We start from the raw sequence: 12,496 nt of genomic DNA on the forward strand, positions 1-12,496 counted from the left end.
AAACCACAGGGCCCTGGATGTAATAAGTTTGAGATTTGGACTAAAGTGGCCAAACCACAGGGACCAAAATGGCAGTTTACTCATTCTATTATTATCTAATTAGGAAAGTCATGTCAAAGGGTAAAATAGTCATTTTCTCCACGTTTATCACTATCTGCTAACACACATTCACAGGTGGCCACACCTGCACAAGAATAACAGAACTCAAGTTATTTTAACTGGTCCGTCAGATAAAAAAGGGAAAAGGGTCAAGCGGGTTGAAAGTCGTATAAACTCTATTTTTAAAAGTTTACAACCTCCTAAATAGATTTATTCAATATGGTAGATTATTATTACTATAACGATATTGTTTCAATAATCACACCATCATCTCATGTTGTAGCAACCATGCGTTAGTTCGACCATCCTTTCACACAACTGACGACGCCTCCATTTTCTGTTCTTAAAGGCCACCATTTCTTTGTACACTGGTTACATTTTGATGTTAACACACACTCTAGAATCAAGATATACACAAAATGGTAATCACATAAACCATCATGTTAAAAACCAAAATAACTACAAAATGCCACACCCCTCTATCTCTTTAGGCTTACTGTCTCATTGTCTAAAAATACACCGCGCTAATATATTTTTCACCAAAACCCAATTATAAATTTTGCAGACCATTTATAAAGCACTAATAGAATAACATAACTAGCATTCCAAGTTAAGTTCAATAGGCTAATTAATGATGTACCTATTTTCATCACACACATATGCATACTTGTACACACTACAGAGTACAACAATTCTCTGCTTCTTCTAACTACCATGGCTGCCCTTTCTTACCAATCCGCCGTGCCAACTCCCAATCCTTTTTCACTGCAGAAATAACAAAAACGTGAGTTCAGGTTGAGTTGACCCGTAAACACTTTTTTGTCCAAATTTTAAACTATTATATAAAAAAGTATCAGGATCTAGGAGTTCGTATGCATTGAAGTAGACCCATTGGGCAAATTACAACATGTTTCCATTTTAGCTATTTTTTTGACCCGTTTTAAGATAAAACACAACCTAAATCGACCCGTTCGTTCATACGTAATTGGGTTGAGAAGAGTTTTGTGAAACTTACTGAGGGTAACGCGCTTTGCATGAATCGCACATAGCATTGAGTCTTCAAACAACTGAATTAGGTAATCTTCTGCTGCCTGATAAAAAAATGATGAGACTACTTGGTTAAAAGTTCACCAGAAATCGGTCTAAGATATGCTTTTCCAGTATTAAGAATGCTACAAAACCTTAATTTTGTGGAACAGTTGATTTTTACGAGTATGAAGCTAAATTTTTATGATTTATTTACCTCTTGAAGGGCTTGTAGAGCTTCGGCTTGCCAGCGAGTGATTTCAGGGGCCATGTAGTTGCTTATCTCCTTTACCTGCAAGATGTTATTCTCTAGTTAACATCAACAAATACAAAAAAAAGAGCAAAAAAAGTATTTAATCTGAGATGTAACAGTAACACAAGAGTATACCAAGTTATTATTGATCAATGATTATACAAGTAGGGGTGGCAATCACATCGGGTTGACTATTTGATATGTTTTGGGTTGGTGGTTGAACAATTGAACCGGAACACGATCCATATATGTGTTCATCTCAGAACCATGACTCTAACCGGGACACACTTAACATCATGTAACACGAACACGACCCGTTAACCCATTATTCTAACCAAGTCATATGACTTGACGGGGTGGGTTGTAATCATAAACGGGTTGACGGGTTGAGCTTATAAAATGAAAGGGTTAAACTGGTCAACCCAAAACAGCATGTTTATTAAACGGTTTAGACATTTCAAAGCATAACTTGATTGTTTTCATGTCGTGTCAAGAATTGCCACCCCTATATACAAGTAGTACTTCAAGAGTTGAGACCCGACAATTCTTAAATATTTCTGATGTTAACATTTGAGCTGAAAATCGGAAAAACATTTCCAAAACTAGATACTCATAAGTCCACTAACATTTCTTACTAGAAAGTCAACATGTGTAAGCAGGTAACATAGAATTCAACCAATCATGCACTTGCTATATTAGACAGTTCAAAAATAAAGAGGAAAGCTTACCTAAAACTGATGTATTTATCGCATGTTTTTTTTTTTTTTTTTTTTGCAAAAGATCTGGGATATGCAATAAAAGTGTATATAACAATCCCAGTTAAAGAAGTAGAAAAAAGAAACAACAATTAGTTGGAGATTTGTTTGTTATTTCCTAGTGATTGGAATATACTTTGCAGTTTAGCAAGTGCATAGTTGTTAATAGCGGTAAATAGCGACAACCTACCTATACGCTTCGTTGCGATAGCGAGCGCTATTTAATGTTTAGCGATAATGCATTAGAATTTTTTTAAAGAAAAATTAGTGTTTTATGCACAAATTTAAGGTTTTCTGATGCTATTAGTAAAGATTACAGCTGTTAGGTCGATTAAAATGCCTAAAAATTCGGTTTTTAAGATTTTTTAAAAAAAAAGAAAAATAAAACCGTAATTGTCGCTATTTCACACTATTGAGCGCTAAACATCAGATAGCAATGATCCAGCGCTACGGTATTCGCTATAGCGCTCGCTATCATCGCTATTAACAACTATGAGCAAGTGTATAGCTTGTTCGAGAAAAAACAATCATGCCTTAGAACTAATGCATTGATCTCACACGTCATTCAGACTTGATTAAATGCAGTTAATAGGGCTTGTCTAAAAATGGTACATTGAGCGTGAGTCGCTTTAGAAACAGTTGACGATGTATCATGCTGCACTAGAGGATGATCTGATCTGACCAAAGGAAGGAAAGACGACACTAGAAGAGGATGATCATCTGACTAGAGGATCTACCTAGTTGTTTCATCTCGTGTCATTAGTAAAATGGCAGTGTTTTGTTTGACCACTTAAACATTAATAACAAAAAGCCAACATAACTAAACCAGGCAGATAAAGGCATCTCACAGTTCGAATAAACGGAGCAGCCGGAATGATCAGTTCAACCGTCTTCTGCAAACGCCTAATCTCACGTAGCGCCTGTGTCCCAGGCTTAAACCTATGCGGCTTCCTGTTTTCTCCACCTACTGAATCACAAATCACTCCAATTCATCAAAACCAAAAACACACACATTCACACATTTTAACACTAAACACTCACTACCTCGATTCTTCCTCGGACTCTTTCTTGGCTGCCAAATTCAGAAAAAAAAATAACGAATTATATAAAAAAATATAAACAAATTAATAATAAACAACAGAGTGATAAAAATAGTATACTGTGTTTGTTGAAGTGGATGATCTACCTGCAAGTTTAAAAAAAGGGGGAAAATTAGGGTTTTGAACTAAATTTGAAGAAAAAAAAAACTAATAATAATGATAATCGGATGGGTGAGCAAGAGAGGAAGATATTCACCGTCTGCTGGTATGCCTGAACTGCGTTTAGCAGGGTGTTTGGTTCTCGCCATTGTTGAATCTTCTTCTTCCGGGAGTTTTGGGGTGATAACGGTCGACTGCAAGTGCACCGTGTGTTATAATTTTGAATTTGTTTGTGTGTGTGTGTGTGTGTTATAACGACTGCAAGTGCACTGTGTGTTATAATTACGTTACTGGGTCGGGTTTGACTTCTTGTTGAATTGGATCCCGGTTTACTACAATTTAGAGGTGATTAGCCGATGTGAAAGTGTGAAATTGCGTCTTATTAATTTTGTATTTGATTTTAATTATGTTAAAATTTAGAGTTAATTGCCCGGATAGTCTTTATGATTTATCATTTTTCACTTTTAGTACTCACCTTTTCAAAATAGAATGTATAGTCCATGTAGTTTAACAAAATGTTACTCGGATAGTCTCTGTAATGGATGGGCATTAAATAATTCAGTTAAGTGAGTATAAAATTATAAAAATACCTTTATAATTACAAAAGAAAAATAAAACAATAAAAAAAAATTGTAATTAAACTTAAGTGGGTCCATCTATTAGAAAACAAAATAAAATAATAACCCCACCCCACCCCTTTCTTCTTCACCCAAATTGCCGCCACCATGATTTTCCGGCGACCGCACCACCACCACCACCACCATTATTATTATTATTATTATTATTATTATTATTATTATTATTATTATTATTATTATTATTATTATTATTATTATTATTATTATTACAATTATAATGTAAACCCTCCGGGTGGAAATTCAGCAAGCGTTGACGTGCCCTTCCATCAAAGTTTTCGATAATCGCTTGCAATCTAGGACACTACTCATGGTCACAAACGCAAAGCCTCTGCTTGTTGTAAAGTACCTGGTGAATCCACAGATCAAATTCCCTCATTCTCTTTGTATTTTTTCCCAAAATGAGTCTATGTTCATAATTTATATAAAACTTCACTTCTCTAATGAATAAGTAATCAATAGGGTAACGGATCCATACCTCAACAAGCTCGGGGTTGCTGTAATCTTGAATTATGCCGGCGAGCTGAGTACTATCACAAAGATATGGTAGATTCCCAAAGTAAAGCTTTGTATTTACAGCGCTTTCGGTCGGTGTTTCATCTCCACCTTCACCGAAGACTTCCTCCTCATCGGTCATCGATACCTCCAGCGACCACCTCACCACCGCCATCGATACCTTTGCTGCTTATGAGATGAGGAAGAAGAGGTAGGACCTGAAGTATATAGCTCATTTGGATAAGCAGATTATGATTAACTGGTATGTAGATTATGATCTGAAAATCATTTTGTAAGAAATGCTAGAACAGTTGAAACAGGGTTAAAGTCCTTCTAAAGTTGTCTTACCTCTTATTCCTCATCTAATAAGCAGCAAAGGTATCGATGACGCTAGAACAGTTGAAACAAGGTTAAAGTCCTTCTAAAGTCGTCTCACCTCTTATTCCTCATCTAAATCTAATAAGCAGCAAAGGTATCAATGGCGGTGATGCGGTGGTCACTGGAAAATGGCGGTGGTGTGGTGGTCGCCAGAAAATGGCGGTGGTGCGGTGGTCGCCAGAAAATGGCGGTGGTGCGGTGGTCGCCGGAAAATGGTGGTGACGGCAGTTTGGGTGGAGAAGAAAGGGGTGGGGTGAGGGTGGGGTTGTTATTTTATTTTGTTTTTTAATAGGTGGGCCCATTTGAGTTTAATTACAATTTTTTTCTTTATTGTTTTATTTTTCTTTTGTAGTTATAAGGGTATTTCTGTAATTTTACACCCACTTAACTGAATTATTTAATGTCCATCCATTACAGGGACTATCCGAGTAATAGTTTGTTAAACCACAGGGACTATACATGCTCTTTTGAAAAGGTGGGAACTAAAGGTAAAAAAATGGCAAACTGTTGGTGCATACGTCTGTCGAGTTCGTCTTGTATCGAGTCTTGTATGTATATAGATAGATCAGGGCACGTTTTACGAGAAATATGTGTTTATAGGTATTTCGCACGAAATGACATTAGCTCATTTTATACGAAATCAATTGGGTATTTCGCACGAAATAGTGATTTCGTGTGAAACTGATTTCGCTTGGAGTGTTTCGTGCGAAAGACAGTTTAAAGTGAACTGCAAGCTGAATTACCTCAATACGTTTGTTTCCGCCTTTCGTATTGAGCAAAAACTCTTCTTAATGACTCGTTTGGTCGGTAAAACGATCCTGCAAGTGGTATCAGAGCTCAGGAGGAAGAGTTCTTACCGAATCAGCTCAAAATTCTGATTTCTACACCTTCTTTTCGAAATTAAACTTGATTTCATGGTCAAAATATCTTGAATTTCTCACATTATAAGCGAAACAGTGTTTATCAAAGCCTTGAAAGAATCAGACCTAAAATCAGCTTAAAACTTGATCAATTTGACAAAAATATGGCTGAGATGATGACATTAGGAGCATTTCGCACGAAATGAGGTTTTCATTTCGCACGGAATAACATTTTCAGGCTCATTTCGCACGAAATCACCATAAATTGTCATTTCGTTTGAAAAAGTGCTTCATTTCGTACGAAATCATCTATTTCGTACGAAATCACTTCATTTCGCTTGAAAGTTCAGCTATTTCGTACGAAATCACTTATTTCACACGAAACCAGCTCATTTCGTACGAAACCAACCTATTTCGTACGAAATCAATTCATTTCGTTTCAAAGTGTTCATTTCGTTTGAGATTGTCATTTCACATCAAACAGGATCTCATTTCGTACGAATCAAATATTTCATTTGAACAGGGCATTTCGCTTGAAATAGTGTATTTCGTTTGAAAGTAAAAGTTTGTGAGATTTTGAAACCGAATCATGGAAGAGGAATTTTACAACGCCTTTGCTACTCCGATTACCATTGCACAACACACAATGTTAGAAAATAAAGCGAGTACCGTGCAAAAACCGCCAAAGCTCATGAATATCGAGGAGTATAAAGGATGGGAGGAGCGATTTGAAAATTGGGTTCAAGCAAATTACTTGGATGCTTGGGAATGTGTTGAAACAAAATATGTTAGACCGATGAATGATGATGAGGAGATTATAGCAATTAAAGATCTTAGTGCTGAAGAGAAAAAGAAATATAAAGATGAAAAAATAATGACGAGTTTATTGCATCAAGCTGTTAAGGAAGATATCTTGGTATTGTTGCAACACAATAGAACTGCATATTCAATCTGGAAAGCTTTAAAATCAAAGTTTGTTGGAAGCAAAGAAATGATCAAGAACAAAAAATCACTTTTGAAAAAGGAATTTGATCTATTTCGTGGTTTGAGAACTGAAAGCACTAAGCAGATCATCAAAAGATATTGCAATCTGCTAGTTAACATGAAGAGGGTGAGCATTACAAAAGATAATGAAGAATTGATTAAGAAGTTGGCTGATGCGTTGCCATATGAAACTTGGGGCACGTATCTCATGATGTTAAGAAATAAAAAAAAAATTGGGAATCTAACACTGAGTAAGTTTATTGAAAAGCTTGAAGCTTAAGAGATGGAACAAAGGAAGATATCAAGAATGAAAGATTTTGATGGTGAACAAGATATTAGCCTTTATTACAAAGGAGGTATCAGTGATAAGACCAACATGTCACCAAAGGTTGAGACTGCATTCAATGCTAAGAGTTCGTCTGGAGGGTCATCTAAAGGATCAAATAGTAAAACAGGATTTTCTTCATATCCATCATTTGATCCAAACTTGTCAACAACAAAGAATGGCAAAGTTCTTCAATGCAACATTGCATTAAACCTTGAAAATGATCAAAATTACTCAGAAGAAGTTGCAAAAAGTCATATGTCTTTGTTGGTAACTGTATTAGAATCATATGGAAGCTTAGTTGCAGGAAGGATCGGGAATCCAATGTTGACAAAAGAGGATTACGATCAAATTGATGCTGAGGAGATGGAATTGATGGATATAAAGTGGTGTTTGGCGAGTGTGTTAAGAAGAGCTTAAAAGTTTAAACAAATTACGGGAAGAGATGATTTCCGTGATGCTAATGTTTCTACTTTAGGTTTTGATAAATCTAAAGTTACTTGTTTTCGTTGCAGGGAAAAAGGACACTTCAAGAGAGAGTGCACAAACCGCGAAGCAAGTGGAGCTCAAAATCCGTTCAACAACAATGACTACTATAGAAAAGCGATTTATCATCAAGTTGCTCAACAATCGCATCAACAAGAACCACAAACTGCACATGCTAAGAAGGCGATCGAATAGTCATCAAAGAAAGCTTATTTGATGAGTAAAATAATAGATCAAGATGATGAAAAATTACCAGAAGGGTTTAGCTGGGAAAATTTCAGTTGGGATGACTATGATCCTAACAAAACTCCAAATCACAAAGCTTTTGTTGCTCGAGTTGTAGAAGACAGTGATAACGATGATGATTATTATGCAAACAGAATGAAAGAGCACTTGAGAGTGCTAGAAGAAAGTGATTGTGATAATGGAAAAGCTCGAAAGAAAAAGAAGAAAGTTAAAAAAACAAGTTAGCAGTGATGATGAAGAAGTCCAAGTGATCAAGAGAAAAGTAAAAGAAGTTCCAGCTTTCAAAGTTGATGAAGAAGCTAATGCACAAAAGATTCCTGTGATATGTTAAAATTGTGAAGCAGTGAAGAAGCAAAACAGTACTTTGATCCACAACATGAACAGATTGAAAGAATCCTATGATGTTCTAAACAAAGCAATGAATCAGTACAATCAATCAAGCAGTGAACAAGCAACAGCCATGAAAACACTTCAAGGAGCTTTCATGACTAAGCAGAAAGTTGTCAACAATTACATTGAGAAGTGTGCTATTCTGGAACAGAAATTGGAAACCCAGAGGATTGAAACAGAAAGAGTTAATAGATTGTTAAAAAGTTACTCATGTACTTCTTATGTTATTGACATGATTTATCCAACAGTTGAAGGCATGAAGGTTTTTGAAGAAGAAACATCTGAAGAGAAAAAGTCTGAAAAGAAGAATGGTACTGAAGTAAAAAATTCTGGTAAGAAACAGAGTATCAGTTACAACAAGTGTCCACCCCCGCTTGAAAATGGATATTCTCCACGGAATCCAAATTCAGAAAGAGTCGAAAAGGAAACCAACTTAAAGTGGGAATCTGAACCATCAGATAATTTGCCAGAAAACACTGATGTCATTTTCACATCGTGTGACACTGATCAACAATCTCAATTGATGAAGAAAGTGGTGGATCATGTGTTAGATAACGATGAAATGGAGGAGTCTAAATCAGAGTCAAAGTCTGAGTCCGGCACTCTAAGTCAAACCGTTAAAAAGGGCAAACGGGTTTACAATAAAGAATTTCTATTATCAAAATCTAATTTGAATGATGAAACATTCAATGTGGCATATACTTTGAATGATTCTGACAAATTTATATTCTGATGAAGAATTTCCAATAAGAGGTGTCAAAACTGAAATGATTAAAAAGGTTTTCAAACTAACAGAAATTAATATTTCTGAAATAAAAGATGTAAATCTTTCTGAAAAACCTAAAAAATACACCTTAAGAGTACAACAAAGAGAAAACAAGAAAAAGGGTTACAGTTCTGGTTCAAGTTATCGAAAGAAACCAAACCATAACGGTAATTTCAAAAAGAAAGGATTGGGTTTTATTCCACCTGAAAATTATAAAAATGAGAAAATTTCTAAAACAAAAACAGTATTTGTTTCAGGAGCAAACTCGAAAGAAGAGGAGAAAAGTTCATTCTGGAAGCAATCAAACAAGGAGTTCTTTGCTAGAAAGAAGCAAGAAGAAATGAAGAATGAAGCTGTTCAAAAGAAAGAGCCGAGAACCTGTTTTCAATGCAAAACAGTTGGTCATATTGCAAAGAATTGTCTTAAAGCAATTCAATCAAAACAGGAAGTGTCTCGTAAACTGAAAGAGAAGATAGTTGAAAATGAACTGCCAACCAAACCAAACCTTTTATAGTTTTCAAAAATTCAAAATTCGAGGTTGGTGAATGTTCAAAAAGGTTTTACAAGAGAAAAGCAAATCTTGACAATCAAAAGTGGGTTGTTAAGAAATCTGATGACAGTTCAAGCAATGATTCTGATTCATCAAAATCAGAGGAGCTATGTTCTGGCGATGAATCTGATTCCACAAAGTCAGAGGAGCCACAAATTGAATCAAAAGGTGAAAAATCAGTTCCTACAATGGATGATGCAAATTTTCCACCATTGAGGGCTGAAAATTTTAAACAAAAAGTTGGCAAAGTTGAAATTTCAAATCAATTCTTTTCTGAAAAGAAAGAATTTGATGTTGAAAAAACTTTTAACCCCAAAGTGAAACATATTTTTGGAAAAATGATTGATGTGAAAGCCAAAGGGGTTAAAGAATTCTATGAGAAGAAGATGAAAGGAAAGAAACCGAGTATTAATGACTCAGAATCTCCCAAGATCTGTCAGGCTTGGGAGAGTCTTTCTAACTGAAAAACCTGACTTGCCGGAGCTCCCAAGTGGGTAATCGTGGAGCATGAATTGGCATCTTTCTTAAGATTTGTATTTGAGAAAAATCTAAAATTGTTAAATTCTACAGGTTGTGGAATTGTCGGAACTCCTAAGTTGGTAAGTGTGGAGTAGGAATCGGCATTTTCCTACAAAGTGGTATTTCAAATTTCAAGTCAAGGGGTTATGATCGATTAGTGAGTTTACAAGTGGTTAATCAAGGTCATTAAGTTGAACATGATTTAACTATCATTCAAATGTTTTGGAAAACAAAGTGATGAATGAATCCCCAACCTATAAGTGGTAAAATCAACAAAACTTATTTTCCGGAAAAACCATTTTGATTAAAACAAACTTAAGTGTTTTGAGATCATAATGGGAAAATAGTTTGTTGTAAGGGGGAGTTCTGATTGTTTATGCGAAATGGATGGCGATTTGAAGCAATTCATATTAGTTTGTCACATTCTTGTACAGTTTATTTTCAAATTTTCCCAGAAAATCAAAATTGAAACATATTTTGTGTGACAACCTGAACTTTCAAGGTTAGTTACGTTTAAATCTTATGATCTTAACTCCGTTAATTATTGGTAATCCTGTTATCTATTATGTTTGGGCCTTGGGCCGCAATAACTGTTTCTGATCACATTTGGGCCTACTAAGATTGGACCCATTGGGGCCATCCGAATTTCTATGTAACCGATTGCTAAACCACTCTAAACTTCGGACCAAGAACTAGTCTACCTGAGCCCAACCTTGCACTCCTAGATTTGGGCAGCCTATTTGCCTTGTAGCCCAATTTGTAACCGGCCCACTTATCCTCAATGATATAAGAATAGTATTGTACTTATAACTGATTAGCACATGTACGTAAACCCCTCTTATGTGACACCTGTGTCACCGCGGCCATCAAACAAATACCAAGCCGATGAAATATTGTATTTCATACTTGGGATCTTGTATAAATATGTGTATGTTTTGCACATATCAATTATTGTTCAATTTCAAACTCTACATTGCTTTCTAGAGCATTATACGCAAACTGGTGCGTAAACGTACTCAGTTTAATGCGAAAAATACTCCGGAACATCAACATATACTCAACATACCTTAAATAACCTTTACATAACTTAGAAATAAGTTTTGAAGGCTTGGGTATAGCAAAAACAAGTTAATTCGCTTACAGGGACTAAACTTGACAAACTGCGAAAGTATGCCAATTTAAACTGTAACGAACATTCCGGAACATGTTCATAAGTTAAACATACCCTAAATATCCTCTACATAGCTTAGAAATAGGCTTTGAGGTGTTTGGTATGCTAAAACAAACTTTTGGATCATTCAGGGACTAAAAGTGTCAAAAAGTGCACAAGTTTGCACTTTCGCGCATAACTTACGTTCTGAATACATCCGGACATCCAAAAATTTATGTAAGCATCCTTATATTATGCCTTAGTGTTTGGCATGAGAAAAATCCATTCGTCGCGTCATTTGGATCGTCTTTCGCGCTTATGCGCATTCCGTCGTAATTAAGCGAACATCGCGATCGTACGGCCAAACGAACCGACATCCGAAATATTTTTGAGCATATTTCAAGTCCCCTACACTTTAACTTCATCTTAGAGCCTTGAAATGAGGTTAACGGGGCTTAAACGTGCCAAAAATGGGCCAAAATACGTGTTTCTGAAGTGCAGGGACCAAAATTGTAAATTCTGATCTGGGAACCTTAGGCGGGGCGCGTAAGGATTTACCAAATCCTTACGCGGGGCGCGTGAGACTGTCAGACAGATTCAATGTATCTATTTAATGCAGTTGGCCTTTCGTTTGATCAAGAGGCAATGCCCTTTCACCTAATCAAGAGCCAAGGGGCAATTTCTGACTTACCACAAGAATTTGACAAGTGTACGCTCGAGATCGCGGCACGATATTCGATAAACGATCCTAACGGTTCCACTTTTCCTATAAATACCCCCCCCCCTTTTGTGTAAAAACCCACAAGAATCAGATCTAAAGCTCTAAGTTGGAACCATTGTTTCATACCTGAGCTATTTGATCTAGATTAGCACTCGGGGACCCTCCGTAAGTCTTCTTTCGCTCTTTTATTCGCTTTTCGAGTCCGAAAGTCAACGTTTTGTTGACTTTCTGCATTGACCAGCTTATGGTCGATGCGAAGTTCATGGAACTTCATAACGTGAGCGTGATCACGATGGTTATGGTCCGTAGTGACCATACCTACTGATTACCCCGTTATCTAGGCTCAGTGACGAGTCGTAGTTTCGGCCAAAATGCGCATTCTTGCGTATTTTGTAACCAAACTACTCGTGAGCATCAAAGCCGTTTGTTTTGATGCCAAACCTGTTTTCTAAACTTAGTTAAGCATGTTCTAACATGCTTAGCTCGTCACGTTTAGTATAGTGCTTATATAGGGTCGTAAGGTAAGCGATCTAAACCATCGCTTATACTTTCAAACCCGACCCATTTGGTCGATCTTTAGGATCCGACCAAACATATTAGGTGACCATAGCTATAACCTTCCGAGGTTATACCTTGTGGTCGCAATGTTAGGCGTTCCA

The 12,496-nt window shown here is 36.3% G+C and overlaps 1 protein-coding gene across 3 annotated transcripts; it reads right to left on the minus strand.

Annotated features, from left to right (window-relative positions):
• Positions 1-69: 69 nt before the first annotated feature.
• Positions 70-3,603, minus strand: LOC110911955 (histone H3-like centromeric protein HTR12). Of its 3 annotated transcripts, XR_002577502.2 has the most exons (8): positions 3,430-3,593; positions 3,294-3,319; positions 3,178-3,205; positions 2,982-3,100; positions 1,343-1,417; positions 1,115-1,190; positions 740-864; positions 70-184 (listed from the first exon to the last, which is right to left on the minus strand). XR_002577502.2 is itself a non-coding variant. In XM_022156617.2 (7 exons), exons 1-7 carry the CDS (start codon positions 3,479-3,481, stop codon positions 809-811), a joined length of 429 nt encoding a protein of 142 aa, XP_022012309.1. In that variant the 5' UTR covers positions 3,482-3,603; the 3' UTR covers positions 511-808. The 3 variants fall into 3 exon arrangements, 2 of the variants coding, with proteins under 2 accessions (XP_022012309.1, XP_022012308.1); XM_022156617.2 differs by lacking the exon at positions 70-184 and having other exon boundaries at positions 511-864; positions 2,982-3,097; positions 3,430-3,603; XM_022156616.2 differs by lacking the exon at positions 70-184 and having other exon boundaries at positions 511-864.
• Between the last annotated feature and the right edge of the window lie 8,893 nt (positions 3,604-12,496).

Source organism: Helianthus annuus, chromosome 15, assembly GCF_002127325.2.
Source record: "Helianthus annuus cultivar XRQ/B chromosome 15, HanXRQr2.0-SUNRISE, whole genome shotgun sequence".
Lineage (NCBI taxonomy): Eukaryota > Viridiplantae > Streptophyta > Magnoliopsida > Asterales > Asteraceae > Helianthus > Helianthus annuus.

What these genes read in the sequence shown, in the direction of transcription:
- LOC110911955 (XM_022156616.2), bottom strand. Translation starts at nt 3,481, where the DNA reads ATGGCGAGAACCAAACACCCTGCTAAACGCAGTTCAGGCATACCAGCA. An exon ending in TTCAGGCATACCAGCAGACG is followed by an intron (nt 3,320 to 3,429) that starts GTGAATATCTTC and finishes TTAAACTTGCAG; the next exon opens with GTAGATCATCCACTTCAACA. An exon ending in CATCCACTTCAACAAACACA is followed by an intron (nt 3,206 to 3,293) that starts GTATACTATTTT and finishes TGAATTTGGCAG; the next exon opens with CCAAGAAAGAGTCCGAGGAA.